We start from the raw sequence: 16,025 nt of genomic DNA on the forward strand, positions 1-16,025 counted from the left end.
TATGATTTAGAAACATCTAAATCTTTTTTGTGTGGGCCATATATCCTTTCACTTGTCTCCCTTCCGTTCCCTCTATTTTGGAGGCTTCATGGTACAGGTGTGTACCTTCACCCTCCAATTCCATCATAAAGACTCCCCTGTTTTCTTTCTTCCCTTCTTTGTAACATAAATACTGATTCCATTTTTGTATGTTTTATAAATTTATAAATACTACAAATTATTATTTATTAATATAAAATATAAGAACATGATGTTATTATAAGGCAAAAGTAATAAAAAAAAAGTGTCCCTTTTTTTTCCCCTCCCAAAGCAGTAGTAATTATTTGAGTAACTTGTCCTCGACCCAGGTAACAACAAACTGCGCTTTTGCTAGAATCCCTGTGAAAACCAGCAACTTCATGCTGTGCCTCATTGACATTGAACTACATGCGAACTTGTGGGCCCCATATGGCCTTCCTCCTTTCACATATGAGAAATTGAGGGGTAGTATTGTACTTCCATACTCGGCTGTAAAAAATAATGGAAGAGGGCGTTATGTAGGCTCTTGTTTCTCCCAATGAATAAAAAACCGGACCGGATACTTAACCGGTCTAGCTAGTGGGTTAAGGGTCAATGGGTCAGACCGGGGTCAGACCGGGGTCAAACCGGTCATATTAAAATAATATAATTTAATTGGTAATGACACAAAGAACATAACACCACAACTCCATATGATTAATATAAACCCACAACTCGCAGTACTAATATGCTACTATGGTAAATTGACTAAATTCAATCTATTATTTCCAGATAGTCTAGCAATCTAACACCACAACTCCATACGAAGCAGCACGGAAAAATAAAAAATGACAGACAGGCAGAGAATCCAAACTCAAACGAAAAATCAAACCAGAAATTTAATAGATTATCACCCTCAATCCAAGTTCAAACGAAAATAAGAGTGGCCGAGAGATCAGAGAGACAGAGATGGAGAGCTCAAACCGAGTCAAACGAAATTGGGAGTCTGGACGAGCAGCTTCAGGCGAGGCGACGGCCGGACGAGCAGCTTCAGGCAGGGCACCGACCAGCTTCAGGCGAGGCAGGGGAAGACGCGGCGACGGTGCAAGCTTCAGTGAGCTGAGCTGGGAGATTCAGTGAGGCGACGGCGGCGAGATTCAGCGAGCTGGTACCGAGACGGGACAGCGAGCACACGGCGACGGCGGCAAGGTTCACTGAGCAGTGCGCACACGGCGACGGCGGCTGGGACTGAGGAGGACGGAGCTGCCGAGATGGTTTTGCCGTTTTGGAGACCGAATGAGGAAGGACCGAAGGAGACGGGTTGAGCGGTCGAGGTCGAGCTGGTCTGGGTTCGATTTTTTTTTTTTAAATAAAACGCCGTCATTTTGGGTCTTTGGAGGGGGAAATGATCTAAATCGGCTGAATCACCTAAACCGGCGGTTTACCCGGTTTTACACCGGTTCATACCGGCTCAACCGGTTCACCACCGGTTTAACCCCTGGCCGGTTCTTGGCTTATTCCGGACCAGACAACAGGCCGGTTCACCGGTTCACCGGTTGAACCGGCCGGTCCGGTCCGGTTTTTTTTTCCATGGTTTCTCCCATCCATCGCATCATTTTTTTTAATTTATTGTTTTTATTTTCATGCTTTTTCTCACCTTTTTTTTTTTTTCCTGAGCACTATGCTTTTTCTCACTTTATATGCGCACTTTACTTTGGGAAGAATTCTTCTTCGTCATCCCCCTTTATTTATTTCACTCTTCTGCTTCTCTGCCTCTCTGTTCTGCTCTTGAGCTCTGTCAGAAGCTTCAACAATGGCAGACATTACCCACCTTCCCATGGAGCAGCTTCAGGACCTTGAGTACTGCATCGACTCAAACCCTCCCTGGGGTAGGCTCTTCTTCTACATCTGTCATTTGGGTTCTGTGTTCATTATCGCCATGTGAACATGGGCTCATGGGTCTGCTTGTCTCGAGATGCTTATCTCGTTCATTATCATCCTTCAAACTTCTTACTTGCGACTTCCTCATCTTTTAGAGACAGCTTATCATGCACTTAACTTTTGAACTTGGTCATTTAGAACAGGAGATATTTGACAGGAATCTTTTCGGTTTCGAAGAACATGTCAGTGCTTTGGCCCTTTGCCAACCTCCAATGACTTCCTTTTATCATTGGCTTGATCTTCAAAAAACAAATCCTGGAAGCTTTTGCATATACCGTGTTTCCGATTAGTTTACAAGAGAACTGTGGGATTGTGGGATTTAGTTTGAAAGTTCAAATTTTTATTGTCGTTGAGATAAAACGGGACTCTGCATTTTTTCGTTAGTATTTTTCTCCCTTGTTTTCGGCCTTGTTTGCTACTAAAAAGATTTATTTAAAATTCGAAAGTGAATGGCACTATCACATGATTTTTAAGACATCTTCAACTTCCCATTATTTTCTATTTATACTTTGCTGCTAACTATTAAACCGTCAAAACCATCGCGTAACGACACTAGTAATAATGGCTTAGTTAATGCCATTCTTCTCCTTCTATCGAGGTTACTCTTGGTAATTAAAAATTAATCACCAATGAAATCAAAGAGGCCCCACAAATTATTTAATGACTAACCCTCTATTTTATTTATTACACCGTTCATAGACGAAATATATTCTGGGCTTTGTGAGTTCTTTTGTTTTGTTGTCAAGGGCGTCATTCTCTACAAGAAATTTTGAGTGTTCAGTTGATGTGCTGCATTGGGACTCATATTTAAAATTGGTGGATTCATTGCATTTTAAGTGGTCACATCGCTCATATTTTAGTCCTTCACATGTGCTAATGAAAGCCCTAACCTCTTGCACCGATTCACCTAGAAGTTTTCTTTTGTTTTTTTTTTTGTTTTTAAATAGTTAATGACGTAGGACTAAGTGATTTTAATGCTATATATAATTTGTTAAGTTTGATATTCATGCGGTAATTATCTCGTAGTGTACATGGGATGTCCATGTTCATGCCATAACTTTAAAGGGCAAGGAAAGGGATTGAACCCAAGACATCATCAAGCTCACCTTTATCGTGGAACAGCAGCTAGAACAATCTAATGTAGTTAGTAGGTCCATTAGAGGGGTGTAAGAAAATTGGCCGAGTGTAATAGAGCCTCTTCCAAGGCTAGTGTTTTATGTAAGTTAGCTGACTTTTTCTTCCTTTTTGCATCACTTGAAGGTCATGAGGTGGTCATTATAAGAACGAGTTGGTGCCATTTCGAATGTTAAAAACAAGTCCAATTTAAATTTTCCTGCCAGAGGCATGTAAACATGTAGTATTTTCTGTTGCCTTCACTTTTCTGTGGAGTTACGTTAATTTCATTTCAGTTGAGTGGCTATGTGTCGTGAATGTGCATGAGCAAGTGTGTTGCCAGATGTTCTGTTTGCTTTGTCGTTTTCATTTCCTGCTCACAGTGAATGCCATGTGTTGCAGCTGAAACCATCCTTTTGGCATTTCAAAATTACATACTGATGCTTGGCACAAGTGTGTTGATCCCTTCAATAATTGTCCCAGCTATGGGAGGAAATGCTGTAAGCTAAAATTCTGCTTTCTTCTTGGATTCTTTCTTCCAATGAACCTCTGTCTTGCATGCTTATGATTAGCTTGCATGTCATTTTTCCTGATCCACTTAGCAGGATAAAGTATTTGTCATCCTAATTGTTGAGTCACAATAGTTGGTTCTACATTTTGAATTATATTTGTATGGTCATTGATGCTTTCGAGTCAAGTTTTGGCCAGAAATTACGGGCTGCATGTGTCAATTAGGTGTGCAAAGCACTTGTAACTTTTTGACAGATTATCAGAACTTCTATTGTTAGTGACTTGCTTACTTGTTAAACCAGGGTGATAAAGCACAAGTGATACAGACTTTACTCTTTGTTGCTGGCATTAACACCCTTCTCCAAGCACTGTTCGGAACAAGATTGCCTGCAGTTGTTGGAGGCTCTTTTGCTTATATAATTCCAATTGCTTATATAATTAGTGACTCCTCGTTGCAACAGATCAGTGATAACCATGAAGTAAGTTTCCTCCTTTCATTTCCTAATTATTTTCCTTTGGAATTGCATTAACCAAACCTTGTCTTTCTTGGCTACTGAGAACCAATCAAGGAAATGTTAATGCAATGGTGATTCTTCAGTCCTCTTCTGGGACTCTGAAATCTTGGAAACCCATACTTATCTCAGCATTAAACGTGTGGTATGAGGTAGTCAGTGAAGTGGAAAATATAGAATCGTATGGTTCAAATTAATACTAGCTAACCCAGATCATGGAACTCAATTATACCAATGGTGATTTAATTGATTTAAGTTCACATTATATGACATATGCACCCTAAAATAACTTTAGCTTTAAGTATACTTAAATCAAGTTCTTATCTGGTAGTGTATTGAAAGAGATCACCCCGTGTGATTGGTTTGCAGAGATTTATACAAACAATGCGAGCTATACAAGGAGCTCTGATTGTCGCCTCAAGTATTCAGATAATCCTTGGTTACAGCCAAGTTTGGGGACTTTTTTCAAGGTACACAAGTTGCAAGTGACAATGGCTGTGAAATCTAAATGACTAAATAAATTAATTGGTTATTTAGTGTGACATGGATCTTCTCTCCAGATTTTTTAGCCCTCTTGGCATGGCACCTGTAATTGGATTGGTTGGATTAGGACTATTTCAACGTGGATTTCCTCTGGTAGGCATTGATCTGAGCTGCTTCAAATGTTATCCATCAAAACAATTTTGAGTTAAAAGCTCAGGCTAAATTCTTTATGCGTAGTGTCAATTTGTCATGATATTTTTGTTATACAGTTTTTTAGAAGAATATCTTTTAACTGATACAGAAATCTGTGATTACAATATTGCCATCTAAAAGAAAATGTGTTCTGATTATGATAAGCTAATAAACAAGTAATTTTAAGGAACATATCTTCCTTCTGACTTCTGATGTTGCCACCTATTCTTAAAGTGAATTCATATTCTTTTGCTGAAGTTTTGACATACTATTAGGGCTTCCTCTTGTTTCTGTCTTTCTAGGATTTTAACCAATGTCAACTTGTATTGCGTGTTTATATGATATTTTCTTAATTAAAATCCTTCTCTCACTGTGCTTGATATACCTGATGAATATTTGTCATATTACCTTGAATAAGTTATACAATTTGATCTTTAATTTTCTCTTCAGCTGGGGAACTGTGTAGAAATTGGCATACCGATGCTGTTGTTGGTAATTGGATTGTCACAAGTAAGTACTTTGGTTTAACTAGAACATAGAGCATCGAAGTATTATGTAATTCCTTCGCACCAACGAATTTGCTAAAATTGCAGTATCTAAAGCACGTGAGACCATTTCGAGATATCCCTATCTTTGAACGCTTTCCAGTGCTGATTTGTGTTACACTTATATGGATCTACTCTGTTATCCTGACTGCCAGTGGAGCTTACAAACATAAACCTAACTCCACACAACGTAGTTGCCGTACAGATAGAGCAAATCTGATATCTACTGCCCCATGGTACGCTACGACGCCATTTTTATTTCTCTCATATGTTTAAAGTTTTGCTGGATTTTGAGATTTCTTTCTTTTCCAATAGGTTCATGTTCCCATACCCTCTTCAATGGGGCCCCCCTACGTTTAATGCTGGCCATGCATTTGCCACAATGTCTGCTGTTATTGTGTCAATGGTGGAGGTATCAATTTTCATTCTTCAAAATTTTGTCTTATTTTTTTATTCTTTATTTTTTTGGTGAAATTATTTTGTTATTCTTGCTAATGTGGGAATTTGGATCTAATTTTGAAAGAGATGAACTGAACGCGCTTGGGACCCATACAAGGTCTGATCCACCACTCAAGTAGGGCTTATACATGTGTTTATCTCTCTTCAAACTTTAGAGGGTCCCAATTTCTAATTTGGCAAGGTTAACGGAATATTTGGCTTGAGGGTCAAATTTAGAACTGTATTACCTGAACCTATGTTTATGTAACTATGGACTTCTTGAAAGATTTGTCTCGGATTCATAAAGATTTTTTAGCTTGTCCCCAATGAATGAAGGAAAACGGTTTTGTGTGGATTTCAGCAAGACTTGGAATTTTCATTCATATTTGGGTGAAATTTTTAACAGTGTCTCCTAACTGTAAAATTTTCTGCAGTCAACTGCAGCTTACAAAGCAGCCTCTCGGTTGGCAATTGCCACTCCACCTCCTGCTTATGTGTTAAGTCGAGGCATTGGTTGGCAAGTAAGTTACTCTGGAACAAGTCAATTATTGATATGGCCTGAAGTAGATGTGCTTGTTAAACATGATCCTAGATTTTTGATAGTGACTGGTGTGTATAATAGCAAAATGCAGCACTGTTTCTTGCAGAGTTTGCAAATCCTGCGATGATTTTGAGTAAAGAAGTATATTAGCATTCAAACTTTCCTCACAATTATGTGAAGAAACTGTTGCAATTTTGTCTGCGAGAATGACTGTAAACTTGTAACCTGAGGATATTACAGGGAACAGTTTCTTAGTATATTTATCAGTGCTTCTGTCTCCATTCTTCTGTGGTATTCTTTTTTGTTTTACATGCAAATAGTTACATTACAGTATGCACAGCTTCCCTTTGGCCCTGCTGTGTTATTCACTGATTTTGTTTTACTTGTATATGAACAAGTAGATTTGTACCTGTCTATTCCCTTTGTACTAAAACTTTTATGAATACTGCAAAATCCATGCGTGCATGCTAATTTGTATTTTGTTATGTTAGCTTGGATTTCACATGTTTCTCATATGGCATAAAATAAACGGCTCGCAGATAAGAAGGCTGATCTTTTCTATTTGTACAGGGGATTGGCATCTTGCTCGATGGTCTTTATGGAACAGGGACTGGTTCTACAGTTTCTGTGTAAGTCTCATCCTTCCATGGGTTTCGTGCAAGCTGCTGCTGCTTGTCTATGTTCTTTAAATGTCTCAACATTAACTTGATGTCATTTTTATGGCTGTTTGTTTTGTAGGGAAAATGTGGGACTCCTCGGGCTAACCCGAGTTGGAAGTCGCAGAGTTGTTCAGATTTCTGCTGGTTTTATGATATTCTTCTCTACCTTAGGTTGGTACATACCTCTGAAACATTAGTCTGAACTTCTACAAGGGAAGTCACTTCTTAATTAATTCCATGAGGATTGCAAGCCTCATTAGCCAACATTGTTTAGCTCTTTTTATTATCACTATCAGCGATAAGGAAATATGAGTAGTTTCCCTCACATGAGGCTCTGTGGTTTTTTTTTTTTTTTCCCCCTCTGTTTTCTGCAGGAAAGTTTGGAGCTGTGTTTGCATCTATACCCATCCCCATATTCGCTGCACTGTACTGCATTCTCTTTGGCCTTGTTGGTATGTATCAGGCCGGGCTAGATTTGATCTTTATACTTGATTATTTTCCTATTTTTCACAAGAACTTTTCTTGTTTGTTCAGCTTCAGTGGGGTTATCATTTCTTCAGTTCACAAACATGAATTCGATGAGAAACCTTATCATCACTGGGCTCACATTATTCCTTGGAATATCCATTCCTCAATTTTTCTCTGAGTATTGGACTAAACGTGGAGGCCTTGTGAATACAAATGCTGGTTGGGTGAGTTGTTTTCCCCTTTCTGGAAGTCTTGACGAGTTAGAAGGCGTATGCCCGATTGATCGTGTTATTTATTTGCATTTGTTCCTGAAAAGGAAACCGAACTTTTGAGCTTTTACTACTACTTCCATCACCATGTTTGATTTCATCCTTGAAATGTGTGGCCTTTTCTGACTCTAACATGAGCACATGACAAAGTAAAATTACTCAGCTATTTGCTACTAGATTCTCCAATAAAAACATTATCAATTATGAAGAAACTTTGTTAAAAGAAGTAATCATGTAAAGTTATACTACCTCTTAAAGTCACAATACTCTAGCTCACACGGCTAAAAAAGTTAAAAGTTAGTTCTTATCATTAAATGTCCTCCAAATTGAATTCTTTCCAAGTTTGCCCTTGATAATGAATGAGTTACTATCTTTTAATTGTTTATTCTTTTTCTCTCATTTTGATTCCCAAATTTTACATAGGGTTATTTGTGCAAATGGCAACTTGTATTTTGGTCCCCGAGACTTCCAAAGAAGTGGCTTATATGCAAGACTATTTATTTTCCCATGTGCTTCTATGAAGGAACTTGGACTTGCAGTAAATAGCCCTCTGGTCTTGTTATAATATCATATCATGAAAACGAGAATTTGATAAATAATCAATATAGAATATAAGTTGTATTATTCACAAGTCATGAAGCTTACCATGTTTTGGCCAAAAAAAGAAAAACGGGAAGCTCACCGTGTAATACATGGAGAAGCTTTGGTTAGTCCAGCATATCTTAAACACAAATGCTGTACCTGGATTCATTCTTGTTGATTTTGTATGCAGTTTAATGCATTCTTGAATACCATATTCGCTTCACCGGCGACAGTGGGTTTGATCGTGGCGGTGTTCCTTGACAACACGATGGAGGTGGAAAGGTCAAAGAAAGACCGAGGGATGCCGTGGTGGGTGAAGTTCAGAACATTCAGGGGAGACAACAGAAACGAGGAGTTCTACACTCTGCCATTCAATCTCAACAGGTTTTTCCCTCCTACTTGATGATGTTGATGCCAAATCAAAGGCAAGGTGTTTGTAGGTCAGAGAGGTGAGAGAAGAGGAATTCGTGAGAAATGTAAGCAAATGCAATTTTTCGTTCACTATCATTCCATTTTTTTGGGGGACCATGTAAGCCTTGGTCCAGCATAGGCTTGTAAAGCTTTTGGAACCCAAGCTTGGTAGATTCAATAAAAATCAAAGTTCTTCATGATGCAACCCTTGCATGTTTGGTTTCATGCCCGGGTATTCTGGTACATTGATACTATACCTCAATTTTTTCTTGAGCTTAAGGCTGAAAATTCGATCTTTTAATCAGCCCCAAAAAAAAAACAAAATCGATCTTTTAAGGGTACGATGAGTGCGTCAATTTATGCTATAAGGTGAATGATGATCAAAAAGAAAAACCTTCGTGTTAGAAATTACTAAAATCTTTCATCTTAGGAATTATTGAAATCTTAGTTAAAGCATATTTTCATCTAAGCATGATTTTATTACGATCTCTTGTCTTAAATAACTAGATGTTATATTTAGAATTGAAGGCGATGGTTTTTGAGGTGGAATTATTGTCTTATATTATCTCTGGTACTAATTATAAGATCTCATTTGTAGACTACAAACGAGATCTTATAGTTAGAACCAAAGATAGTAGTATGTTTGGAAAACTTGCATAAGTTTTTATACTTATGTGTGTATTCTTTCTTCTTCGTTAATTCTTAGGAGATTTGCATTGGAATTTGAATATATCTTGCATGCAAATTGTAATTGCAACTATTGATATATTATTTTCAGTTTTTAATATAAGAGTTAGATAAATAATTTGAAGATATTAAAAAAATTAGTTAAATTGGTTATTTTTCACAATTATGTATTGGTTTTTTTTAAACTGTTATCTTCAATTATATACATTAGATTATTGAAATTATTTCTTAATGAAAATTTTTTACAGTCAATAAAGATATCTTGGAATAAAGTAGGAAACAAAATAGATTAGAATTTTATATTTAAAATAAAATCTAATTTTTAATTAGCTCTTATGTTACGAACGGAAGACAGTGTAATGGTCGGTTGTATTACTTGCTTTCTCAAATCATGTCATATCAATATTAATTTCTTTCCATACGGAAGATTTCTGCTGCACAAAACGAGAAAACCAAAACTCAAAACGCCAATCCCATGTGTGCTCTTTTCAATTCTGTTTTTAAATAAGACGAGGCCCATTATCAGAATTGGGTCCATCACCTGGTATTCTCTTTCATTATCGCCTCTATTATTGTTTGCTTTTCAGTTCTCACTCTTTTTCCCTACTGATTGGTCTCGCTCTTCATTGTTCCATCATTTCAAAATTCGTCTGTAAGTGCATATACACAAAGATAGTGAGGCATTGGTTCATGAGTTAGGGGCTTAACTAGACTCAAATTAGAATCAAATTATTCATGATTAATTAAAATAGATAAAATGCTTATAAAAAAATTAAAATATATAAAATATAATATTCAAATCCATAAGTGAATGGAATATTCATACATAAATCATATAATTTTAATAAAACAGAATTGTCAAAGCATAAATTTGGTGAACTGTTAATTTTTTTTTTTTTTAACTCGTTTCAAGTTTAATAACTTTTTTATGAGTCTTCTCGGAATTCCGAGAGAAACTAACAAATGTTTGTTATTTTGACTATGAATAGGATCAAATTAAGAGTTTGTGTGAAATATTTTATAAATATCTTTTCAATAATAATTTATAAAATATAAGATGAGTATGTGAGAAAAATTTTATCTTGATATAAATAAAATATGCTTATAAGTACTCAAGACCATGATTTCAAACGGCCTTAAATGGATTTCTATTTAGAGCCCAAATGATTGAATTTATAACGTCATCTTTCATTCAAGAATCTGCATACAAAATCAACACTTTCTGCCAGTTTCCACTGATTTCAAAGCAGTGACAAATATTTATCCTTTTGATCATCAACATGATCAAATCAAAAGAGTATTTAGCAACTTTTAAAATTGCTTTTAAAAAATACTTTTCTATAAAACGAGACAAACTCATCTACATATTTATTTCGTAAACTGTAAAAATACTTTTAAAATTATGGTTTGGTTTCTACTCAAACACTTCATGGGTTTCCATAATCAAATCGACCCGTCCAACTTGTATGACTTATGTAATTGATCCTATTTTGGGCCTGTTTGGGAGGGCTTAAGAAATCTCCCACAAATACATTTCACGTAAGCTAAAGTAAAGCTCTTCTTATATATTTATCTCGTATTCTATAAATCACTATTAAAAAACTACTTATAAATTATTTCAAACGGGTCTTTTATAAGATAAGACTTCTTGTTGCGGCCTCATCCAGCTTACCAGTTTGACTGGGTTAAACTCAAGTTGCGTTGCTTAATTTTCAGTTCATGTATCAGCAGCAAAACAGGCTAAGTGCCTAATCACCAGTCCAAACTATCAGCTCAGCATAGATCTCAATGCAATGGAATACATTATCACTAAATTTCCTAAAGGAGTGATTTTCTTGCTAAAATCTTCTCGAGATTTAAGAACCCAACCTCGCTGCATCATTGCCCTACTAATATTGCTTTCAGCATCTATCTCATCGCATGCTTGACTATTCAAACTACTTTTTAGGCTATTAAAAACATTTATATTTATTTAATAATTTTCTCAACTACTCATTGTTATTGATTCTTTTGAGGTTGTCGTAGTCATAGCAGCAGCATGAACGGCAAATCAATTATTTTAATTATTTTTCATTTCAATTACGAGTCAACATCATACAAATGGTTTTCATCCCTTGTAAATTAATCTTATACAACAACATAATTGAAAATTTGTTATTAAATACATTACTTTAATATCTAATCTTATCTTATATACTTTAATGTAACTCTCTTTTTTTTTTTTTAATAGGATGGTATCACTATCTCCTCCGGTATCCCACACCATATTGGGTGCAGACTAATCCGGAACGCCCCCCAGAAGAGGACTTCCCAGGATTCGAGCCTATGACATGATAGGGATGTGACGCCTTGCCTTCCCGTTTGTGACCAGTCGGACCTGCCTTCCAATGTAACTCTCTTTTCAATTGCTGAGGTACATTACATTACATGTCTTGTCGGATTTGCTGTGTTGCTTGCAAAAGCCCCAATCACCAAACCCTTTGATAGTGTTTTGTGTTCCCACACACAAATCTAAAGCCGTCGTTAATAAATATTCCTCTGATACTGTACATAAGACAATTCCAGTATATTTTATAGGGACTAAAAAAAATCTTAAACTGTATTAATTATTTATTAAAATATATTCATTTAAATTTTATTCCTATTTAATTATACTCATTTCAAAAAAAATAATTATCAATGCTATAATAAATGAAGGACAAAACAATTCATTTATCTTAAAAATTTAATGAAGTGACTTACAAATAGGATTAAGAAAAACCTTCTTTCTCCACCTTATAAATAGAATCAGAAATAATATGCTCTTAGCCTTAATTAGACAAGCCTTGCATCATCAATAATGAGTATCCATTCGTGTTAATCACCTATTAATTAAATCAAATCACGCGACTTAAAAAGATTACAATATGTAAAGGTTTAAAAATAACTAATATAAAATACAAAAATAAAATTATGTAGTTCAACTAAATGAATTTGCGCCTGGCCGACAAAAATAATGCAAAAATTCAAAGAATTGACTGTTTTACCAGTTCAACAGTTCATAAACCAATTCCCTTTGATTTCAGATGGAGCCTAGAACCAATTAACTATTAACTAGTGGTTAAGGTTCCAAGTGTGAACTCATATAAATGCAATTTTAGGAGAGTTGTTCTCAGTTGGACTTGGACCGATAAAATTTAGGAAAATAAGTTGAGGGGAAAAGAAAACATATTACCGACCTAATATTATGGGCAGGTCAAATTTACGATCTCTCATTTATTCATAGATAAGTTTATCAGAATTAGGATTATTTTTGTTGACAAAAAAAGACTACAAAATTATTGACCCAATAAGCCTAGTTTGATTTTTAATGCGCTGTAAATAGTATTATAGCAATGATGATCTGTCAATAGTATATTTTACTATATGTTTTCCGGCAATAATATCATAATGTCCATTTAAATATATTCCGCATTGCTAGGCTGCGAGTGCCAAGCCACGTGGTGATGATTGTGTGTATGCTTGTCCTTATTGTGTCATACGGCCGCACCAACGTGGCTTGCGTATCTCCCCATCCCGAACGGCAACCTCCTGACTGGGCCCCGCCAGCTTCCATTATGTCGCTGATTGCGACGGAGAAACACTGAGAACTTCCGGTGGGTCCCACGCTCAATTATAGTAATCCTTTCGAGTGGTGGGACCCAAATTAAAGGACCCCCATTCCTCAAAGTGGATGCGCCTTCACCGCATATCTTACCCACAACTTCCCTGCCCTTTGTGCTGGAGCACTCTTTTTTGTGGGCCAATGTGTGCTCCCTTTAACCACCAAAAAGGCTCATGTATAAGGTAAATAGTAGGCCATTATACTCTTTCGGTCCTTAATATAGGACCTAATTATTGAGTTGGTTTTGATTCTAAATATAAGACTCATTTTTTATATTTATCAATTTTTTCTAAATTACCCCTATAGATACTCCCTCAACCATAATCAAGTAGAAGAGGGAGAGAGATATTAAAAAAGATAATTATGATATTTTAGGAAAAACGTATCACATTTTTTATAATTAACTAACTTACCTAACTTTCTTAATCTAATCAAATTAGTTAAATGGGTCTTATATTAAGAACAGAGGAGTACATAGATTATTGCTCTTCAGCTATGTGTATTGCAAATAATTGAAGATTCTCATCTTGTATGTTGGATATGTTCATTTTAATAAAAGGAAACCTCTTGTGTGTGAATTAAAAAATAAAAAAAAAATCATCCCATAATTTTGTCAATTATACACAACTCTAAAAAAAAGGTGAAATAATACATGCTTTATATTTTAATTTTGGAATTACATCATTGACGATTTTTTAGACAACAAGATTGGATTTTACTAGACGTGGAAATTCTCTGTATATATAATTGGCCTTTTCAGTTAGATTTGAAAGTGAGCTGGTCAAATAAAAAAAATGAAAAAGAGAAAAGAAATCTGAAAATAAATGTAGTAAAAAAAAATTAAATGCAATTATACACTTGCATGATGCATGCATGTTCTCCCTTTCTTTTTTTTTGTCTTTTTGTTCGCTTTGGTCTCTCATGCCAACTGAATAATTGATACCAAACGAAGGACTTGAATATTATATTAACAATCTGCACATGGATGGGCATAATGGTTAGGTTCCACATGTGAATGCTCATTATTTTTTCCCATTTGATTTTAGATCTAACATTAAAAAAACAAATGTGAGTTTGAGGTTGAAGAAGCCCTCAACTTAACAAAAACTGGATTGCTTTAAGAGAACTTTAAGCAGATAAATTTAAAATTGCCCCTCTTTCATTAAAGACTCCGAAGAGTGAAGACCCTTGCTTTGTTGGGTAAAATAAAGACTGGCGAGTCCAGCTTGGTTTGCCGGAACACGTTCTCCTTATGGGCATGGAGACAAAATAGTTCTCAAACAATGGGACAAAAAGGACATAACGAAACTCGTACAATTCCATCGTAAATTGGTACTGCTTCTTTCCTTTTTCTTTTGGCTAAGGTTTTCTTTCCCTTTTAGTTTTTATAACAAAGAATTCTACGCTTTGAAACGTTTTTTACATGGAAACCTTAAGCATGGGATGCATCCTGTAGCCAATCGATCCTTTTAAACTACCTCAAGTGTGTTGATACGTTTTTTTTGACATGGAAACTTTAGCATTGGATGCATCCTGGAGCCAATCAATCCTTTTAAACTATCTTAAATGTGCCGATACGTGATCTCCCTAAACCATAAATTAACCTGCCATAGTGCCATACATTATACTAACTCCGGTCTTAATTATAAAACTTTGTTTAGGATCGGAGGTAGTACTCCTACACTATAAATGAGGTCTTATAATTAAGATTGGAGATAGTACTCCTACTTATAAGTCAGAGAAAAAAAATTTCATATGAATATGTAATTTTACCCTTCGTTTATTATTATGTTGATTTTGTTATCATGTGATGTAATATATATTGAAATAAAATTAAAAATCTGTTGAATTTTAATACAGAGTTAATGAGACTTAAAGCTTTTTTTTGTCTATATGAAACATGTTAGAAGTGATTTATAATTAGGATGAGAAAAATATAAAAATAAGATTACATTGGGCACTGTCCAAAATTAATGCAACCCTTGTGCCCGCCTCGTCCGGTGACGGTCAATCAGGATTGAAAAAATGGAGATGGAAGTAGAACTTTGAAAATGAAATGTCTGGTAGACAAGATCGTAGATTCCACTTTTCTAAGGAAATTCATTTCCACCAAATTTGATGGAACGCACTTTCATGGTACCCTATGGAGATGCTCAAACTTCCAGGGAATCAGGAGGCTTGTTTGTTTTCTTGCTTTGAAAGCAGTTTTTTTTTTTGTTTTTAAAAAACATAAAAATAGAAAAACTTGTTTTTGTTATTTGTTTTAAAACAATTTTTAGTTGTTTTTTGTTTTTGTATTTCTTTTTTTTTTATCTGGAAAAAACGGGAAGCTTTTTCTTCTCCACTCAATGGGTTTTTTTTCCCATATAAGGACTTGAGTTTTTATTAAAGTTATACCTTCTAATCTCAGTGTGTTTATTTTCAAATATAATTTTTGAAAAAAATTTGTCAAACAATTATTGTTGTTTTTTCCCCCCAAAATTTGCTTTAAAAAACAATTTTATAAAAAAAATTTAGAACCAAGAAACAGAAACAAACATGCCCAAGATCCCTCTTGCCTTCTTTGACCCAACCACGATCATCAACCATGACATCCATCAAGTGTTTATATGCTTCACCATCCCTCTTCTGGTGTTAGCTTCTTCGATTTCTATTTTCTAGCGGTGATGAGCTTTTTTTTTTTTTTTCATATGAGCTTCATCTTCTTTGCTCTGTTTAATTTTTTTCCCCCTTCTCGTCGCCCCTTCTTTGCATCTTCAACAAATTGGATTGTTTGCGATTTTCTTAGCCTTTGATATGGTTATGGGTTTGATTCTAGTGAGATTGATTCTTACTGGGTTTCATTACATTGTATCTGAATAGGGGTATATTAGTCTTTTGATATTATAAATACATGTATTTGCATACCAAACATATTTTAAATTTTAAACCCCACTTTCACTCTCCCTTCCATTAAAATATAGGACGCATAGGAGACCAAGTTTATGATGACGCCAAAAGAATTTATAATTTTGTTTAAGCTATATAATTTTTC

At 35.4% G+C, this 16,025-nt stretch overlaps 1 protein-coding gene across 1 annotated transcript; it reads left to right on the forward strand.

The window, feature by feature from the left end:
- The first annotated feature begins 1,797 nt into the window (after window positions 1–1,797).
- On the forward strand, window positions 1,798–8,849 carry LOC114713444 (nucleobase-ascorbate transporter 1). The gene is made up of 14 exons (XM_028898095.1): window positions 1,798–1,886; window positions 3,454–3,551; window positions 3,864–4,040; window positions 4,443–4,543; window positions 4,634–4,709; window positions 5,199–5,258; window positions 5,342–5,529; window positions 5,609–5,705; window positions 6,166–6,252; window positions 6,843–6,901; window positions 7,011–7,102; window positions 7,306–7,383; window positions 7,466–7,623; window positions 8,441–8,849. The coding sequence occupies exons 1-14, from the start codon at window positions 1,811–1,813 to the stop codon at window positions 8,651–8,653; spliced, it is 1,560 nt and encodes a 519-aa protein (XP_028753928.1). The 5' UTR covers window positions 1,798–1,810; the 3' UTR covers window positions 8,654–8,849.
- Window positions 8,850–16,025: the final 7,176 nt, after the last annotated feature.

This window comes from Neltuma alba, unplaced genomic scaffold, assembly GCF_004799145.2.
Source record: "Neltuma alba isolate B1F8T4 unplaced genomic scaffold, ASM479914v2 tig00001887_pilon, whole genome shotgun sequence".
Taxonomy (NCBI): domain Eukaryota; kingdom Viridiplantae; phylum Streptophyta; class Magnoliopsida; order Fabales; family Fabaceae; genus Neltuma; species Neltuma alba.